The 17,288-nt window shown below is 40.9% G+C and overlaps 1 protein-coding gene across 2 annotated transcripts in view; it reads left to right on the top strand.

Moving 5' to 3' along the window:
* Positions 1-10,728: 10,728 nt before the first annotated feature.
* Positions 10,729-17,288, top strand: part of zswim5 (zinc finger, SWIM-type containing 5) — a 73,021-nt gene continuing 66,461 nt past the window's right edge. For both annotated transcript variants that reach the window (XM_040143676.1, XM_040143675.1), the window contains exon 1: positions 10,729-11,326. In XM_040143676.1, the coding sequence (XP_039999610.1) occupies positions 10,786-11,326 (541 nt within the window). In that variant the 5' untranslated portion in view covers positions 10,729-10,785. The remainder of the gene's footprint in view (positions 11,327-17,288) is intronic.

Here is a 17,288-nt window from a genome sequence, read left to right as displayed (position 1 = left end):
GACTGTGTTATTATTATTATTATTATTAATTATTGTTATTATTATTATTATTATTGTTAATATTATTATAAATGTATATTGCACTTTTCAGTACAGAAGATTAAAAGCAAATAACACAGCAACTTACTAAAAATACCACTAAAGAAACACTAACACATAAATAATTCACTGAAAAGCAGATTTAAAAGATGGGTTTTTAAAATAGATTTAAAAGATGTAGCACTGTTGCAGCCTTGATCTCCTCAAGCAAGTCACTCCAAAGACAAGTAGCTCTCACTGCAAAGGCTCTATACCTTTGTGTCTAAGTCTAGCCCTTGGAACAAAAAGATGAGAGGCATCTGAGGGGACAGGAGGGGACATAAGGCAACAAAATGTCAGAAATATAACTTGGGTCAAGACTTTGCTTTTGGACTTAAATATGTGGATATACCCTGGATTTCAGCTGTTAGACACAACTTTGTGCTCTCTTTGACATCCCTTAAACATATTTTGTGTTAACAAGTGGTTTCTGTTCTGATTTGTGCATAGAAAGGCCTACTTCAGTGAAGCAAAAAAGTTATTTTACAGGAAAAGGTTCTGAAAGTTTACCTGGGATACCTGTCAAGCTCCGTTACAAAGATTCACCTCAAGGAATGTGGCAGCAGTGTAGGTTTACAGGAAAGATCATTAGTCATAACGCTGTCCTTGTATCCAAAATAGTGAAATCCCATTCAGTAACCTGTTTTCTTGTGTCTGGGTCATCATCGTCACTGTCTCGTCGGCATGTTGACAAACCTGAGGTCAGTTTATTTTTGATTCTGCGTTTCTCGTGCGGGGTTCCGATCACTGTGAAGTTAAGGACTCACTTAAAAACTGTTTTCAGGAGCATGGAAGGGTAATTAAACAGGGGCAGGCTGGCCCCTTTCATAGCAAGAGGCAGCACGGCTCCATAATGATGATGTCAAGGTGATTCCGAAAATCTCTCTGTCCCAAACAGCCTCTGTGGTTACAAGGATTTTGTCATGATTGTGTTACCTAACCCACTACTTTTCTACTGTTGTAGACTTTGCTCCTGACAAGATGTCCTCTGTGGATTTACCCCGTCTAAATGTGTATAATCCAATTTGTACAAGTATAGAAACAACAATCTCAAGGCTCAAACTGTGTTGGCCTTGCAATCCGCGCCTAAACATGACATCACTGCCTCTCTGTTCCATTACTTTATTTTTTAATCTTAATTCTATGTTTCATATGCTCATGGACAGAGCTGAAACATCTACCACCTGTGCACATTCACAACCATTAGTATAATAACATTTTTGTTTTCCTATTGTCAAACCAACTGAAATGCTGAACAGTACAAATCTACCAAAGACTTAATATGCGGGGGCAAAAACCTTATTAAGCGACATCGGCATAGTTTTTTTTAAGCCTTTGTCCAGTTCCAGGAAATGGACAAAGACAGTGTTGAGTACAACAGGGATGTGGTGAAAGAAATCAATGCCAATAACTCGGAGGGATGTGACATGAAAAAGGAACCTTGATGGGAATTGCTGACAAAATTGGATGTCAAGAAAACCTGTTTATCATTGTTCTCTCAGCAGGGCAGAGAGGAGTCCTTCTTAAAAGACCTACAACAGATACCATAATGTCCTCCATGCGTGGTCCCACTTCATTGTACAGACTTTTTAACTTTATTTACTAGTTTTGATTTTGCAGGATCCCAGCACTAATCACATGTTTTTGTATTTCTCTTTTCTTTTCTTTAGTTCATGGCAACTTTGCCTGTCATTACTTGTCCTCAACCATTTTGGAAGCACTGCTGTACACTACAGGTTATTCCTATGTTCACGCTTAACTTTTTGTAGGGAGAGTAGGACACGAGAGACATCAATAAAATGGTTAAGATCCAGGTCGGAGTTAGTAATACAAAAAAATAGTGGAATTAAAAAGAAGGACAAATAAAAAAGCTAGATCAGAAGAACGTTTCATATCCCTCTTAATAAACATTGTAGATGGATCGTAGAACTCTAGATGAAGGTGACTGGACAGTGATTGTAGCTAGTGTTGGGCAAAAACATATGGTTTGTTAAAAATAAGTCAAACAAGTTAAATTATTGAGATTATTTAGTCCATTATGTAGTTGGGGAAGAAATTACACACTGCCAAACTATTTTTGACAAAAAGTCAGTTTCAAATTTCATTCCAGTTTATTCAGACATTATTTAGAGATACAGCATCTTCCTTCCACCATCCTTTTGTTTGACAGCAGTTTCAGTTCAAACTAAAATATCAGGGTGGCATTTAAGATGACTTCAGCTTTGGCAAAAGGTACTTTATGCTTCACCCATGTGGGTCCAGAGGACACACAAGAGTATTACTAAAAAACCTCTGTGTGGCCACGTATGATCCTTTTCATTTGAACCTTAGTATACCGAGTGCAGAGTGAGCAACAGACAAGAAGAGAGTAATACTGGGATTGTTCACAATCTCTAGAACTGTTTTGGTCTTAAACCAGCCCTCGACAGTAGTGTGGTCTACCACTCACTGAGCTTTAATTTAAAATCAGGTCATAGCTTATGAGGCCTTGCATGTGACCAAACACAGTAACATGCAGACACAGATCTATTCTCCTTCCTGCCTCTTTATCTGCAGCCTTTATATCAATGTACAATGAAGCAGTGGGGCTCGGAAGGAAAAAACAGCAGTAGAAAATAAATTGAAATGATTATGGCCGTTGGTGCAGAGAAAGAAAGAAAAGAGGGACAGAGGGAGAGAAAGAAAGGCATTTATTTTTGCTCTATTGTCCCCCAGTACTGAAGCGCTCAATTGGAGTGTTTATGGCAAGGGAAGCATTTTCCCGAGCTGTCAGCCCCTTGGTTAGCAAGATTTTGGGAGACAAAAGGTGTTTGTGCATGTGGCTGTGTGTCAAGGCCAACAAACAGACACACACGCACACACACACATAGACACATTGTCTGTTGAATGTCTTCACACTGTGGTAAACCTATGTTTTTCTTCCTGGTCTCACCAGCTACACACAGATCCATTTCTATTTTTCTCTTACTCTTCAGGAAGAGCATCTTGTCCCTGGAAGAGTTTGTGTGTGTGTGTGTGTGTGTGTGTGTGTGTGTGTGTGTGTGTGTGTGTGTGTGTGTGTGTGTGTGTGTGTGTGTGTGTGTGTCTACGTGAACTCCACAGGGTTGGCCTCAGACCAGCAGATGCACACTGGAACTGCGTACGAAAACAAAGATTCATATTTACATATTGTGTGACAATATGATTGATAATATAAGATTTTTCAAAAAGCAGTTGCTCAAACGTTTATGGACTGTTCAACTTCCCCAAACCTGGACAAATACTGAAAAATATCTTGGTTGTGTACTGTTGTAAACTGAGTGTATGGTCAACTGGACAGTAAGTAAATCCCTCCAAATGTTATGGCTGCTTGCTGGTTAAACTGCAATGTCCTGCTTTCTACTACTACACACGTTAAATACAAAAGATGCCAAATGTGGGTGTGGAGGATTTGCAGTTGTTTGAAGGCTCCTTTAATGCATTTCTGCTGCTGAGTAAATAAATATAATGGTAATGTAATTACTTTTTCATTGATTAAGGATTAATTAGCAACAATTTACAAGCAACTTGCCCAAGTGACTGTGCACCGGTGTGTCTGAATGTGCGTGTGGGTGGTTGGACCGCCGAATGTGTGTGTGCATGGAATGTGTGGTGGGAAAATGTGTGAATGGTGGTGAAGATGAACAGTTTTTTTAGTAGCTGTAGTAGTTCAAACATAAAAAACATCTGTAATTTTAAAAATCTTTCCAAAGTTCCATCACAGGCAACAAAATTGACCAATTTCAATTGTTTTAGTCAACTGCATTGCTCTTTTTTAAAAAGTGTTCATCTCCTCACATATGCATATCAGGGTTTCACAGACCTCTTAGGAACTACACGTTACTGTGAGCTTATTGTCCATCATGGAACATCACTGCGCTATAAAACTGAAACACTTAACTTCCTGAACAGTATCCCCATTTCAAGCAGGGAGAAACTGAAATGATGTTTAAAATACAGCAACAATGGCAGAGTTGCTGGGGAAAGTTGTGTGAAAGTCTTCTGCTTATGTAGATCAGCCTTTGCAAAGCTTGAAAACTGTGCCAACGTTGACAGTGGTACAGTGAGCTAGCATGCACAGCAGGCAGGACTGCAGCAGCTAAATGGGATTCAGCCGTCATTCATTCTAATATTTGCACTTGTGCTTTTTCTACTGTGACATGTCAAAATGTTTTCTGTAAAAAGGCCTGTTGTCTCACCATGGGTGTCAAAACTCAAGACTTTTTTGGTACCAGCCAAAACACTGGAAACAAATATGTGGTAAGATTCCTAATCCTTCTGTTCTCTTTGTTTTTAAACTTAGCCTTAGATCAGAAGAAGTAAATTTGAGTTTTCAAAAAATCCCCCAAATTTTGAGTTTAACATTTGAGATTTTTGGATTTGTTAAATGAAAAAAAAATTATTTATTTATTTATTTTTTTTTGTTTAAAACATGTATTTCTTTACGTAAAGTAACAATAATATAATTTTGGTACAAAAACTCAGGTAGTGTATCAACAGTAATTTTGAAAAATCTCACTCAACACCTAGTCAAAGTCATACACAACAGACTCAATGAGACAATTTCCAGGCATGAAAAATGGCACAGTTTTTTGTGCCTTACATTCTTCACACTACAGATTTATACGCAAACAATACACTTAGCAAAGACATCTTTGATTTCAGCTGAACTGATCGGCTGTTGCTGTTACTTCAAGGGAAATTTCACATTCAAAATTGAAACACTCCTCTTGAATGCTTTTTCTCTCTGTCTGCTCCCTGTACGGAAACAAGGCTGGATTATCAACTGTGCAAAGTGGGCAACTGCCTCAGGACTCTAGATCCTCAGGGGCCCCAAAAGCCCCACGTTCTCTGTATGTCAGTTAATTTATTGTAATTTAATTAACTCATTAATATAGAATAAAATTGAATTTTTATCCAATTTTATCCCCATTCTCACGGAGAGTCCTGTGTCACAATCTAATTTCTAATGTCTTATATTAATATACTATTACAGTTGATATTGTGCTTACATGGTGCATAATGTAAAATAAAATTTGTGTTTAATCAACTTCAAGTTTATTTTGGGAACACAGGGGGGACACAGCTTATTTTTTGCCCCAAGAATATATCCATGGGGTAACATTTCATCCACTTATGATATCGATACATATTGGTTAAGTGCACGTTAGCTACTCTAAAGTTCACATTCGTCTTTGTGAGCTGCCAAGCACAACCTCAGTGTACGTTTTTTGGCCACAGAGCTGACTCACCGCTGCAACTAGGAGGTCATTGCCTTGCTCAAGGGCAGCTTTAAAGCAGCATTTGAGGGAGGGAATTGTGTTTTCGGCGTCCTCCGATACAATTTCAAATCTGGTCTCTGTATCCTCACCAGTGACTTCCAGTCATGATACAGCCTCTCTAACCTCAAGCTCCTCCACAACCTGAAAATGCGTCAGCACAGACACACCACGTGTTTACGTCCCCTGGACGCTGCCTGTGTGGATGTGTGTGTATGTCGGCATCACACCGGAGTATCTCTACCCTTTATAGCATCTCCCTGCTCTGAGTGATAATAAGAGGAATTACCCACAATGGATCCACTTTTTTCTTTGCAGTCAGGGGAGAGAAATAATGGGAAGGGGAGACAGAGAGAAAACAGGAGATGGCAAAAAAAGAAGGGCTAATACAGGGGGAAGCAAGAGAGAAGAGGGAGTGACTGCAAAAGCAAGAAAGAGTGATTGCCTATTGACTTGATGAGAGAGAGGATGCATCATTATATAATTGTAAATCCCAGAAAGATAGGGTGTAATAGAGCTTTCTCTCCTCCCACTGCTGCTTTGGTAATTTATCCCTCCCTCTTTCCATCCCTTTCTATCTCTCTCTCTCACCCTGTCACCCATCAATCTTTTTCCAATTACCTGCTCTGTCTATCCACAAATCCATCATAATCATTTCCATGGTAACGGGTTGCATCCTCCATTGGCTTTGGCCTATTGTTCAATAGAATTGTACGCCAAAAAGCCGTCTTTAGAAGAGGGAAGGGAGTACACAGAGAGAGACAGATCTGGATATTGTCTCTGTGCTCAGTGACTAATGTCTCTCTCGTGTCTCCAAAGAGTCAACTTCAGAGGAGATAGTCTGTTTAATTTCAAGCATGGCGTCCATTCATCAGGCTTTTTATCAGCCATTATGTGTAGATTGGCTTTATCCTAGGCTGATGAAACATCTTCTCTGCTTGTACAATTGTCAGTTATTGAGAAAATGAAAAAGTATAACTGCCCTTACAAGGTCAGTGAAGAACAAAATTATATATATATGTTAGGAGCAAATGAGAGCTAATGCTCTCTTTTAAGGAGGTTTGATTTTATTTAGCTTGGTGCAATTGTAAGTTAATGGACACAGATGTTTCTGTTTTCCACATAATTACCAAAGAAACCTTTTTTCACCCAAAGAGCACCAAACCCCAGTCAGCCTTGGAGGCAACATGTTCGGATCACTGGCATATAGGCACCAAAATGATCCCTAGTAGAATGTTCCCTTTCCAGGTCCATGACTAGCTTATACAGTATTCAGTGCTTGCATCCGAGCTGTAGCCTCTTTGCCTCTTGAAGCACTCCTGTCTATGTCCAAAAGGACATTGGCTATCCAGCGGAAACATGTTGTTTTTGTGTTCTATGTTAATTCTCCAAATTTTGCAGTTGGTGGATGATGGCAAACTCTTTACTTTATTTACTTTATTCAGTTGAAATTTTTACACTTGTAAGAAGATTTTAGTCATCGAGTATCCTTTAGATTGGTGTGTTTGAGGATATCATTTGAGCAAACCATCTAAGCACAATCTGTCGTAGCTACATCAAAGCTGACGCGCACCTCCCCAAAAAGGGTATGTATCGGTGCGATGGTGTCTAGAGATGCCACAAGGACATTCCCATAACTGACCAGTCCAAGCTTGTTTTTATTGCCAGTCGAGATCGGAGATAGAGAGAACAATGTAAAGCAAGTCAAAGATTGGTGGAGTAATCTTAATACTATATACATACATATCCTGATACCCGGCAGATCCATTTCACTGCACTCCCTCTGCTCACCACAATCATCTCTCTCGATCACAATTGCAAACGAAAGAATGCCAACATTGGCATATTAATGACTGCAAGGCACTCGCTTTGTTTTAAGTGGTTCGGTGGACAAGACAGAACCTTCCCATCGGCGCAATGTAAGACAGAGTGTAAGATCAAAAGCAAACTTATTGTGTGGATGGAAAGCCATAACAGAGAGAAAAAAGATGTGGTTTCAAATAAATCCACATTAGAGTGGACAGCTTGTCAGGATTATATAATTTATCCAACAGCACACTCTGGACTCTATTGTTTACATAAATCTGCAGCACATGTGTTGGCAAATGATCAAATCACAGTTTAGCAGGTGGTGGTGCAGAGGTAGTAGACTCAACAGTGCAGAGAGTAAAAACAGTATTGTTCAACTGTCAATTTACCCGCCTCCTGTGCCTACCATTGTCACAACTCTCTGATTCTTCTCAAAATTTCTTGTCAAATTTGTGTGTGTATGAATAAAAGATATAATCAGCTATTTGGTTTTACTCCTGCATACTGCATTATCCTATACTATCAGATTAACAGCAGAGTTTATCAATTTGATTTAAAAAAAAACAAACACAAATGCAGCAAATTCCGTTGTGGGGCGTCCCCCATAAACCCAGCCCTGCTTCTAGTGGTCAGTAATGATATCACTAAAAAATCTCAGTCATTACAGATTCTAATTTAGCCAAAAATGATAGTTAAATAAAAATGTAAAATGAGGTTCCTCCTGAGTGTACACTTTTGTTTGTGATATTTTCACAATACCATGGTACTTACAAAACAACATACACTGAAACATCAGTTTTAACTGTGTACCTTCCTATGAGTATTTTTTCCTTGTGGATTTTGCTCCAGAATATTGCTTCATTACTTGCAAAGTCTTTAAGATCTTAGTATAGCCTCAAATACATGAGCAGAAGGTTCCGTTTTCTTGTGAAATAAGCCTCAGCCCAACTATTAAGCTGACAGTTGGCTCCAAACCCTCCGTGTCCTGCTGTGGGAAACAGACTGGAGTGCTACACCCATTCAAATGAATGTGTATTTGCTGACCTGAGGTAATTGATATCACATAATGGTGTGAATTTAATTTGAAAAGCAGTAACTTTGTTATTCATGAGGAGGAGTATGGATCGTTATCTGCTTCAATATAAGATGAGCACATACCAAGGACTTTGCTGTTTTCCTGGCAAGAGGAAGAGTACAGGAGTGAGCAAGTGTTTTTATTGGTTTTAAGGAACAGACAATGATCTTGAAATACATTTTACAGCAGTAACAAATGACTGGAAAATGGCAATAGGAGTATTGTTTGACTTATTAGTGTTATTGATTATTTGCCTTGTTTTAACCTTGTTTTTGTTTTTTTAAACATTATATCAGATGCTTGCTTTTGCATCGGTAAATTACAACCATCCATGTAAAAATAAAGCCTATTTGAATATGGGAGAGCAGATCTGGGAGCTGTAGTTGGTATGCCATGCTGATTGGAGACTGGAGTGTTTTGTTTTTGTGTTGGTTAGTGATGTGTAACATCCTCCACCTACCATCCATTTACTGACCCTGTTCCCTTCTCTGCTCTCTCTCTCTCTCTCTCTCTCTCTCTCTCTCTCTGTCAACTCTATGCTTGCTCTGTCTGCACAGCCATAACAAGTCAGACAGACATATAGCCAAAGAGACAGGAAATGAACGGATTTGACTTTTAAAATAAAAGACTTACTATTACTTCAGTAATGGTAAGTCTTTTACTTCCTTCAGTGGTGGCAAGTCAAACAAACAGTCCAACAAACTAATGATACACAAAAAGATTGCTGCAAATTGTAGACATCAAGTATGAAATATCTTTTTATATAAATATACTTTTAATCCTATATATGTATAAAAGATATTACTCAATATCAACAGTCAACCATGAATGGGAGCACTATTTGCCTTTAAACACTGTCTTTCCTCTGTCATGCTGAATGTAGTTTGACACCTGGACTTTTCTTCAAGTGGCCCAAAAAGACTGAGAAGAAAATGGTGATAGGGACACATGAAGATGAAGCCAGAAAAAGCAACAGGAGAACCGGCCCACACTACAAAAGATGATGAAATAGCTGCGGACATGGAGAACTTTCACAGTGCATGCCATCTCCAAAACATTATCTTTGGATCCAGAACACTTGTCCACATCTCCGCAACAGAGGGAAAAAGACAAAACTAGGGAAAAGGCAACCAACTGACTTAAAGTTAAATAATAATAATAATATATTATTATAGTATTATTATTATTATTATTATTATTATTATAAAAATTTGGGAGTGTTATTGGTGGGTATATATTAGTGTGTATATTAGATTTATATTGTTAATTTTGTGTGACATGATGGCGAGAATTTCTGTTAATCTATAAGATGTTATGAACAGTGACTTAGCTGACTGTTGTCAGAACCAAATAAGGAAATAAATAAAATGACTGAATAAATAAAATTAATTTATCAGAGATAATTAATTGAACCTAAGTTCATGACCTAAAGTGGCTTGTTGATGTCACATAACTGTTCTTCCCCTTGGCTAACTTGCTGACTCTGGAATCATCTGATGAGTGGATGTTGAAACAGGGATTTTTTAAAATAAAAAAAAAAAGAGGTTGTAACAACTTAGTAGCTGATTCAAAGTCTGACCTATTCTCTAAATTCACACACTTTGTCCCTCTTGCTCAAGAACGTCTTATACCTTTCCTCTTTTGTGGACAACCTAATATAAGGAAGCAGGGAAGCGAGAAGAACAATAGCTAGATAAGATCAAGACAGAATGCTACAGAAGAATATTTTTGTTAATGTTTGTGGGTATTGCTATAATTTAAAATTATATTCTTACTTCTTTTGAGACTTTTTTTTTGTCTGTGCCTGAGACCTGTTGTGTTCTTCAGCTCTTAACCACTTCAAAATAGGTCTGAAAAAGGATAGGAATATCATTATATCATAGATGATACAGTCTTTTAAAGATGTATGATACAAGTGACAAGTTCACGGGTTCTCAGAGTGATCCTGAAATTTGAAATGTATCTGGAAATATAACAAAGTTGATATTTGACCTAACATGACATGAACATAACCATCATTAATGCATCCTTAAGAGGATCTACCAATGTATGAAAACGGTATAATAAATACTGATTCGTTCATCTGTCGATAAATGGTGAACTGAATTAACTGCAAAAATAACATTTCAATGTTCACATGGTTGTCTCCCGAGAGAACTGCTTCTAAATGTGGTGATTTCGGCCTTGATAGCTTTTGTGGCCCAGCAAAACTGCATAGTCTGGTGTCGGTCGCATTCTGAACGGAGGCCTGATGCAATAAGATTCTACAAAACGTGTTTGTTGTTGTTGTCTTGTGTAGTTCGGTCAAAAAGCCCAACACGCGCTCAATACAAAACCTTATTTTGAAATCTGTGACGGGAAGTCTTGTCTTAGATCCTGTGTGGTTTGACACTGGCTGCTGTGTGTGTGTGTGTGTGTGTGTGTGTGTGTGTGTGTGTGTGTGTGTGTGTGTGTGTGTGAAATCGGCTTCCTGCTGCTGCTCGGTGTCCGCACACGGTCCGTCTCGTCAGTGTTGATCGGCTCGCCATGGCGGAAGGACGCAGAGAACAGCCCCCCCATCCGCTCTTCTCCATACCACCGGCCAGCAAGCGACCCTGCCTGCGCCCCGCTCCCCGAGGTCCCGGCCCAGGGCCCGGCCACGGCAGCGGGTTGACCAACTCCCGGTACCGTTCCCCGGAGTCCCTCCTGGACTGCGCCGCGAAGGCAGTAGCGGAAAAGTGGGCCTTCGAGAGAGTAGAAGAGCGCTTCGAGCGGATCCCGGAGCCCGTCCAGCGCCGAATCGTCTACTGGTCTTTTCCCCGCAACGAAAAGGAGATATGTATGTACTCTTCGTTTCAGTGCCGCGTCGCCGGCGAGGAGGGTCCGTCGGCAGCCACCGGTGGTGCTGGCGGCGCCGGGTCCGGAGCTACGACTGCCGGCGGCGGCGGCGGCGGCGGTGGAGGATCTACCGCCGGTACGACGGCTACCGTGGGGGCAGCCGGAGCGGTGGGAACGGGAGACGGACTGCCATTCCGCCGCGGCATCAGGCTGCTAGAGACCGGCTGTGTGGAAAACGTTTTACAAGTCGGTAAGTGGAGTATTTCACTATAACCGAGGCGAAGCTTTTTTTTTTCTGGCACAAACACTGTGGACTGTTTCCGAGTCTCGCTGCTGCTGCTGCTGCTGGATCTACTGGGGATGATTGATGGAAGTTTTCCCTGCTATCGTGGAAAGTATGCAAAGCGTCAGTTCTCGGCGCATAGAAAGCCGCACTTGGCTCCGCGTAGGTTTTTAGTCTAGTCGGCGTCTAAGGGAACGATTTGCGACCGAATTTCGAGCTTTTGACGGCTCCTCCGTGAAAAAAGGGAAGCGGAGACGAGGCTGCCTGCTAGCTTAGCCGACCAGCTGCTGTTTAAAAATTAAAGGGCTTCCTATTGTGGCTTTTCATTACTCGGTGGCTGTACCGCCGGCTGCTGCGTCTCTGACCAGCTTCGCCTTCACGTTCGAGCCCCCGGGCCCGCTGCGAGGAGGAGCCGCGTTCGGCCGGTTATCGGCACCGTTCTCCCTCTCCGGGTGCTCCCGGGCGACGGCCGGCGCGGGCTGGAGCCGTAACGCCGGCGGAAAGGCAGGGGAGGCGCGGAGGAGGAGGAGGAGGAGGAGGAGGAGGGCTGACAGACGCGGATACAAAAGACCCAGCGTTATAGCGTCCGGGCTTTATTTTTGTTTGTGCCAAAGTCCGTTTTTTTTTTTTTTGCTCAACTCACCATCGGCGGAGGGTGGCTTAGGCAAGGAACAAAGGCGGTTATTGGGTCTCTTATTACGATTAATCCAACGTTAATCCGAAAAAATCCCCCACATCTTTTTTTGTTTATTTGCTGCTGCTGGTCGGACCGGACAAAGAGCGCAGTCGCTTCGAACGTGGAAAAAAAAAAAAATACACGTTGGGAGTGTTTTGTGTTGTTTTTATTCTTAAGGATAAACCCACAGTAGCTTCACATGGCGTTAAATAGCTATTATTAGTGCGTTTGCCCGCAGCCTCCCAGTGGCTTGCAACACAAAAGCCTTCCAGTTGAAATGATCGATACGCGTCTCGCATTTCCAGCGCTGCAGAGAGGCTGTTTCCAAACAAAGGGCCATTCCGCAAAGCTCCTTCCCCACTCACTCTCATTAGTTTCATACCCCCGGCTCCACGCGGCCACAGAATGAGCTCAGACATCAGGGAAATTGATGAGACGAAACCGATGGATAGTCAAAAAAAAAACCAAAAAAAAAACCGCCTTTTACGGCTGCTGAGAGGATCTTTCTGAGGCCATATGGTGTGAGAGCCACTGGAGCTTGTCTGGGGTTTCATGTTGCTCCAGTGTGTCTTGGGGGTGCTGCAAACTGTGGCTGCTGCGTTTTTCTCCGTGAGACTGCTGTCTCTAATTGCCTCCCATAAATGCTCATCGATTCCACCCGATAACTAAATGAAATTTGAGACTTATGAATATGAAAGCGAGATGGGCTCTCGGTGAGATTGGTTGCAGTCTGGCCGGAGAAGTTTTCCGCGTTTGAGTCTGCGTTAGAGAGTTGATACATAAGAGCAACATAAAACTGTTCAAAATTTAAAAAGTCAGATTTGTTTTGACTTTACTTTTGTTGATTGCCTCAAGACTTTAAATCTTACAATATGCAAATGATTGCTTGTAAACCATAATTTGAGTCAAGGGTGCTACTATGAACTACTTTTACCACTTCCTGTCATTGCGAAAACATGAACTTGGTACTCCAACGTAGGTGAAATCCTTTTGTGTTAATAGATCTAGGGAATTAAATCCGTTAACACTGGCCTGTGCATTTCCAGGTCTCCATTTTAAGTGGATGTAAAGTTTGAAGCACTGCCAGATGAATATTTTCTGATTTAAGAAACTGTATCCCATTGGTTATAAGCTTCGGTTGAAATTAAAATGGTCCACAAAAAAAAGAAAAGCCCACAGCTGCTAAGCAAACACTTCCAGTCTTAACTGCCTCACCGGCGAATCGTTTCCATTCTCCCCCAAGGTCGGTCGTAGCAGGCGAGGCACATGGTTTTGTTTATCTGTCAACAAAACACAAGAAGAGCTGAATAGCTGTGTGACAACAAGATAAGAATTGGCTTATTTTTCACTTTGCGGACCATGGGAACCAGTTTGTTGTGGAAGGTTTGCAGACTGTGTTATCAGGAGAACAATTGTTTTTATTATTTATTCTTTTACAGAGCTGGATTTAGATGGCCAGGCATGCTCAAACACAATGCACTTATTTAGGATCGTGTTACACAACTGTAAATTACAGTCTTCAGATTGCTTTCACCTGACGTAGCATTACATAATCCCCGCTTAAGGTAGTGGCAGTACTTGTTTTTAAGAAAGTTAGATGGACGTGCCTCACGTACTTTGTAATAGGAACTTGGTGGGGAGCGATTAGGACTCAGACCAGGCTGCGTGCTGACACATGCATGTTGAATCATGCATGGTTTAAAATATGTCATCTCTGGGAAGTGCAGTCTGAAAAAACTCGTATTAAACTTTTGACCCACATTATACGCATGGTAATCGTTTAGATAGGGCTGCTAGTTACATTTATACACCAAACGCAAATACCTTTTTTGCTGGATTTACACCTTTTATTTAGTTTGCTTTTAGTCAGGACAGGGTCACCGCCTGTCTGCATCTTTCTCGAGTTGAGGTGGGTGATGGTGCGTTGTTATGCCGCCCTTGTCTGTGTGTGTTACTTTAAGGGAGCTGAAGCAGCAGTTTGGCATCCTAAAGGTTTAAAGATATCCACCAAATACGGGCAAACCAAATACTCTTATAGTAATTCCCCTCACATCAGATTTAATGAAAAATCAAAATTACACAACTATGATGCCGCAACGACCCAGAAACACTGAAAACACTGAAGCGATGAGCTCACAAGCTGGGCTATCATGAGATACAATAATTTTTTTTCGTTATTCCTCACAGCTATCACAAGCCCAGCAGGAGCAACTGTTCCTGTAAACTCTCATCTTTAGATTGGTTTTTTGTCCTGCTTACTCTGAATTGGTGTGCCCAGAGCCAGATCTGGAATTGCTCTTGTTTTGTGAGGTAATTACTAATGGGATCTGGTGCTAGGGAGTCGGGGGGGGGGCTGTGATCTGCTTTTCTACTCTGCCTTACTTGACAAATTCAGTGTCCAGGTCACGGAAAGTTTAAGACCAGACTAGGAGTGTGTGAGAAGAGGAGGACAACTGTTGCCAATGAAAAAAAAAAAAAAGCACAAGCAGTTTGAGCAATCAAAAAATCTCCCTTTTTCTAGTGAGGCAAGGAGCCACATGGGTAATTTTTTAAAAATAATTTCTTAATTTTCATATCTTATATATAGGAAAAAATCGAATATGCAGCTGCTTGTTTGCTGTTGAGTAATAATGATATTGTTTTGGAAAAGATAGTCGTTTCAGTACAAATTGATAATATTTACCATTGAAGACATCTGTGTATGCATCAGCAATTAGAAAATGAGTTGACTGTACGTCTCTCTGACGCCCTCCCCCTCGTACATTACCAGTAAAGGCCTTGTCTGTCGGCCTCTTTCAATGGTAATACTGAAGGCCTGAAGGGACGTGAGCTCATCAACAACTCATCGGCCCATGTGTTCGTAATAATCTACTCCTCGCTCCAAGTCATAATTAGAATAATCAAAGCTAAGCGTGCTTGTATTTGTAAGCCCCCCCCCCCTCTCCTCGTACACGCCACATACACACGTGCACACCCAGAAGCTCCCTTGCCAGGGCCTTATGAAGTCCTCAGAGAGCGGGAGGAAGGGATATAAGAGGAGGGAGGTAAGGGGGGGTTCTTTAGCTTTGAGTCAAGCTTTGGGATTATTGGGTCATGCTTTGTTATCCAGCTGTAGAAAAACCCCTTGTTCACAGAAAGGGGGGTATGTGAAGGATCTGTGTGAATGTGTGTGTACATGTCCCTGTCTCTGCGACGTTACATAAAGCTGTAAATGGGTCCCTGACGTCTTTTGAAGCAACGGTGACAAAGCGAGGCAACAAAGTTGAACAGGATTAAACTGTATGGGACAGTCAGTCAGTGGGCGGAAAACACTGGGGCTTCTTTACTCCAAACGTTTGAGGTCCTGAAATATCCTAAAACTAGTCTTATAATTGGTACTGAGTGAAATGTGTCTACGTTTCAAAAACAGCCAGGTACCAAAAGTTGGAAAATCAAGTTTTGTATTTTTTCCAAACTTATTCTGTGATCAGACAGTTTTGGACTTTATCAAACTATTTGCCTAATGTAGACTATTTTATTTAGGCAAAATTCTTCTATGTCTGTTTGTGTTTGACCATATGTAACATTCGGGAATTGTATCGACTTTTGTTAAATGCAAACAGGGCTTTGCAGAAAAACATTTTTATATCTCTCAAAATAACTTTTGCACTAGTATCCGGCAATTTCAAGCGATACCCAGCACTGCCTTTATTTACTGTGAAGTGACTGTTCTTGTTCAGTATGTAATTTCGAAATCGATTAATATAATTTTTGTGTAAATGATGAAAATGATTTCTCTTGTGAATGACTGGGAAAGAAGCAGACAGTCTGAAGAGCCCAACCAATTCATTTGATTTAATATTTACTAGGGTTGCAACTAACGATTATTTCATTATCGGTTAATCTGTCAATTACTCTTTAATAATTTAGTGTTTTAAAATGTAGAAAAATGCAGCAACAAAAAAAAGAGATCACAAGCTTCCACAGCCCAAAGTAACATCTTTAATTTGCTCGTTTGGTCGGACCAACAGCTTAAAACTGATAAAGTATTCATGTATGATTCTTCAGTTTGCTGAATGTGTGTGTCTGTGTGTCTATATGAGTCTGTGTGCGTGTGTGTGTGTGTGTGCGGGTTAGGTAGGTGGGTGGGTGGCGGTAGGGAGATGTTGGTGGTTGGTCTTGCTTGTATTTCCTCACATGTACTTTACTGGCAGAACGGCTGCAGGGTTCCTTCTTGAGGAAGAGCTTGCGAGGCGCTGGTGTAAATCCGCTCGTAGGTTTCTCAAGAATGTTGCGATAAAAGTAAGAAGGAGGCGGTGAGCTCATCCTCGCTTGACTCATTTCCCATCTTTCTCCTGACTCAACTCTCAGGACCAAATCCAACGACACTGCTCAGTTGTCATCTTTCATTCCATATCTCTTCTTTTTCCTGTCTTTACCTGTCCCTTTCCTTTCTTTCATTCTTTTTTACTTATTTCTTCACCTACCTTACACTCAATCATCAACCTATATGTAACTCCACGTGTGTCTGTTTTCTATATTTCAGCATCTTTTATGGTCTTGATACACACTCATCCCTGTCTGTTTCAGTAACTTACATCAGTAAAAGATGACTCGCACTTAATTAAATTCTGTCTGTAGGTTTAGTAAAGGGCTGTTAGTGGGCCAAATCAAGATCTTAAAGTTTTTTTTTTTTCTTCTTTACTTTCCTTTTCCATTTGTCTCCGCTGTTCATGCCTGAGGCTGCTGCTGTCTGAGGAAGTGTTAGTGATTTTGACTGGAGGACTGGGGAAGCTGGAAAGATTCATTCATCAAAGTTGAGTGAGAAAGAGGTCAGACAGTTGACAACAGTACCCTGGGTGTGCTCCTCTCTGTGCTGTTTCCACACTCTTGGGATGTTGGCTTATCTTCTTCTGAGTAACCATGAACAACTTCACAGAGGTTGGATCCCCTTATGAGTGAGCTAACAGTGCATATGTATACGAGGGAGGGGATACACGTATGTTTTTCCTCTGTCACACTGCTTGCTCTTTGGTCCGGTCTCTAGGCTGGAAACTTAAAAATTCCCCTTTGTTACAGTTTTCCTCCGCTGTTTATGTTGCGGTGTTGAAGTTATTTATCATTCTCCAAAATGGCTGTTGCTATTGTTTAGATTTAGTTTTAAAGCTGCTCTAACCAATATTTCTATACTGGCAATGGATGAAATAACTATGTATAATATGAAAAGTGTCATTTGTATTGACGGACACACAGTGTATTATTACCAGACTCTGT

This window comes from Xiphias gladius, chromosome 14 (genome assembly GCF_016859285.1).
Source record: "Xiphias gladius isolate SHS-SW01 ecotype Sanya breed wild chromosome 14, ASM1685928v1, whole genome shotgun sequence".
Taxonomy (NCBI): domain Eukaryota; kingdom Metazoa; phylum Chordata; class Actinopteri; order Istiophoriformes; family Xiphiidae; genus Xiphias; species Xiphias gladius.
Note: the sequence above shows the minus strand (reverse complement) of the source record. Positions and strands in the feature narration are given on the sequence as shown.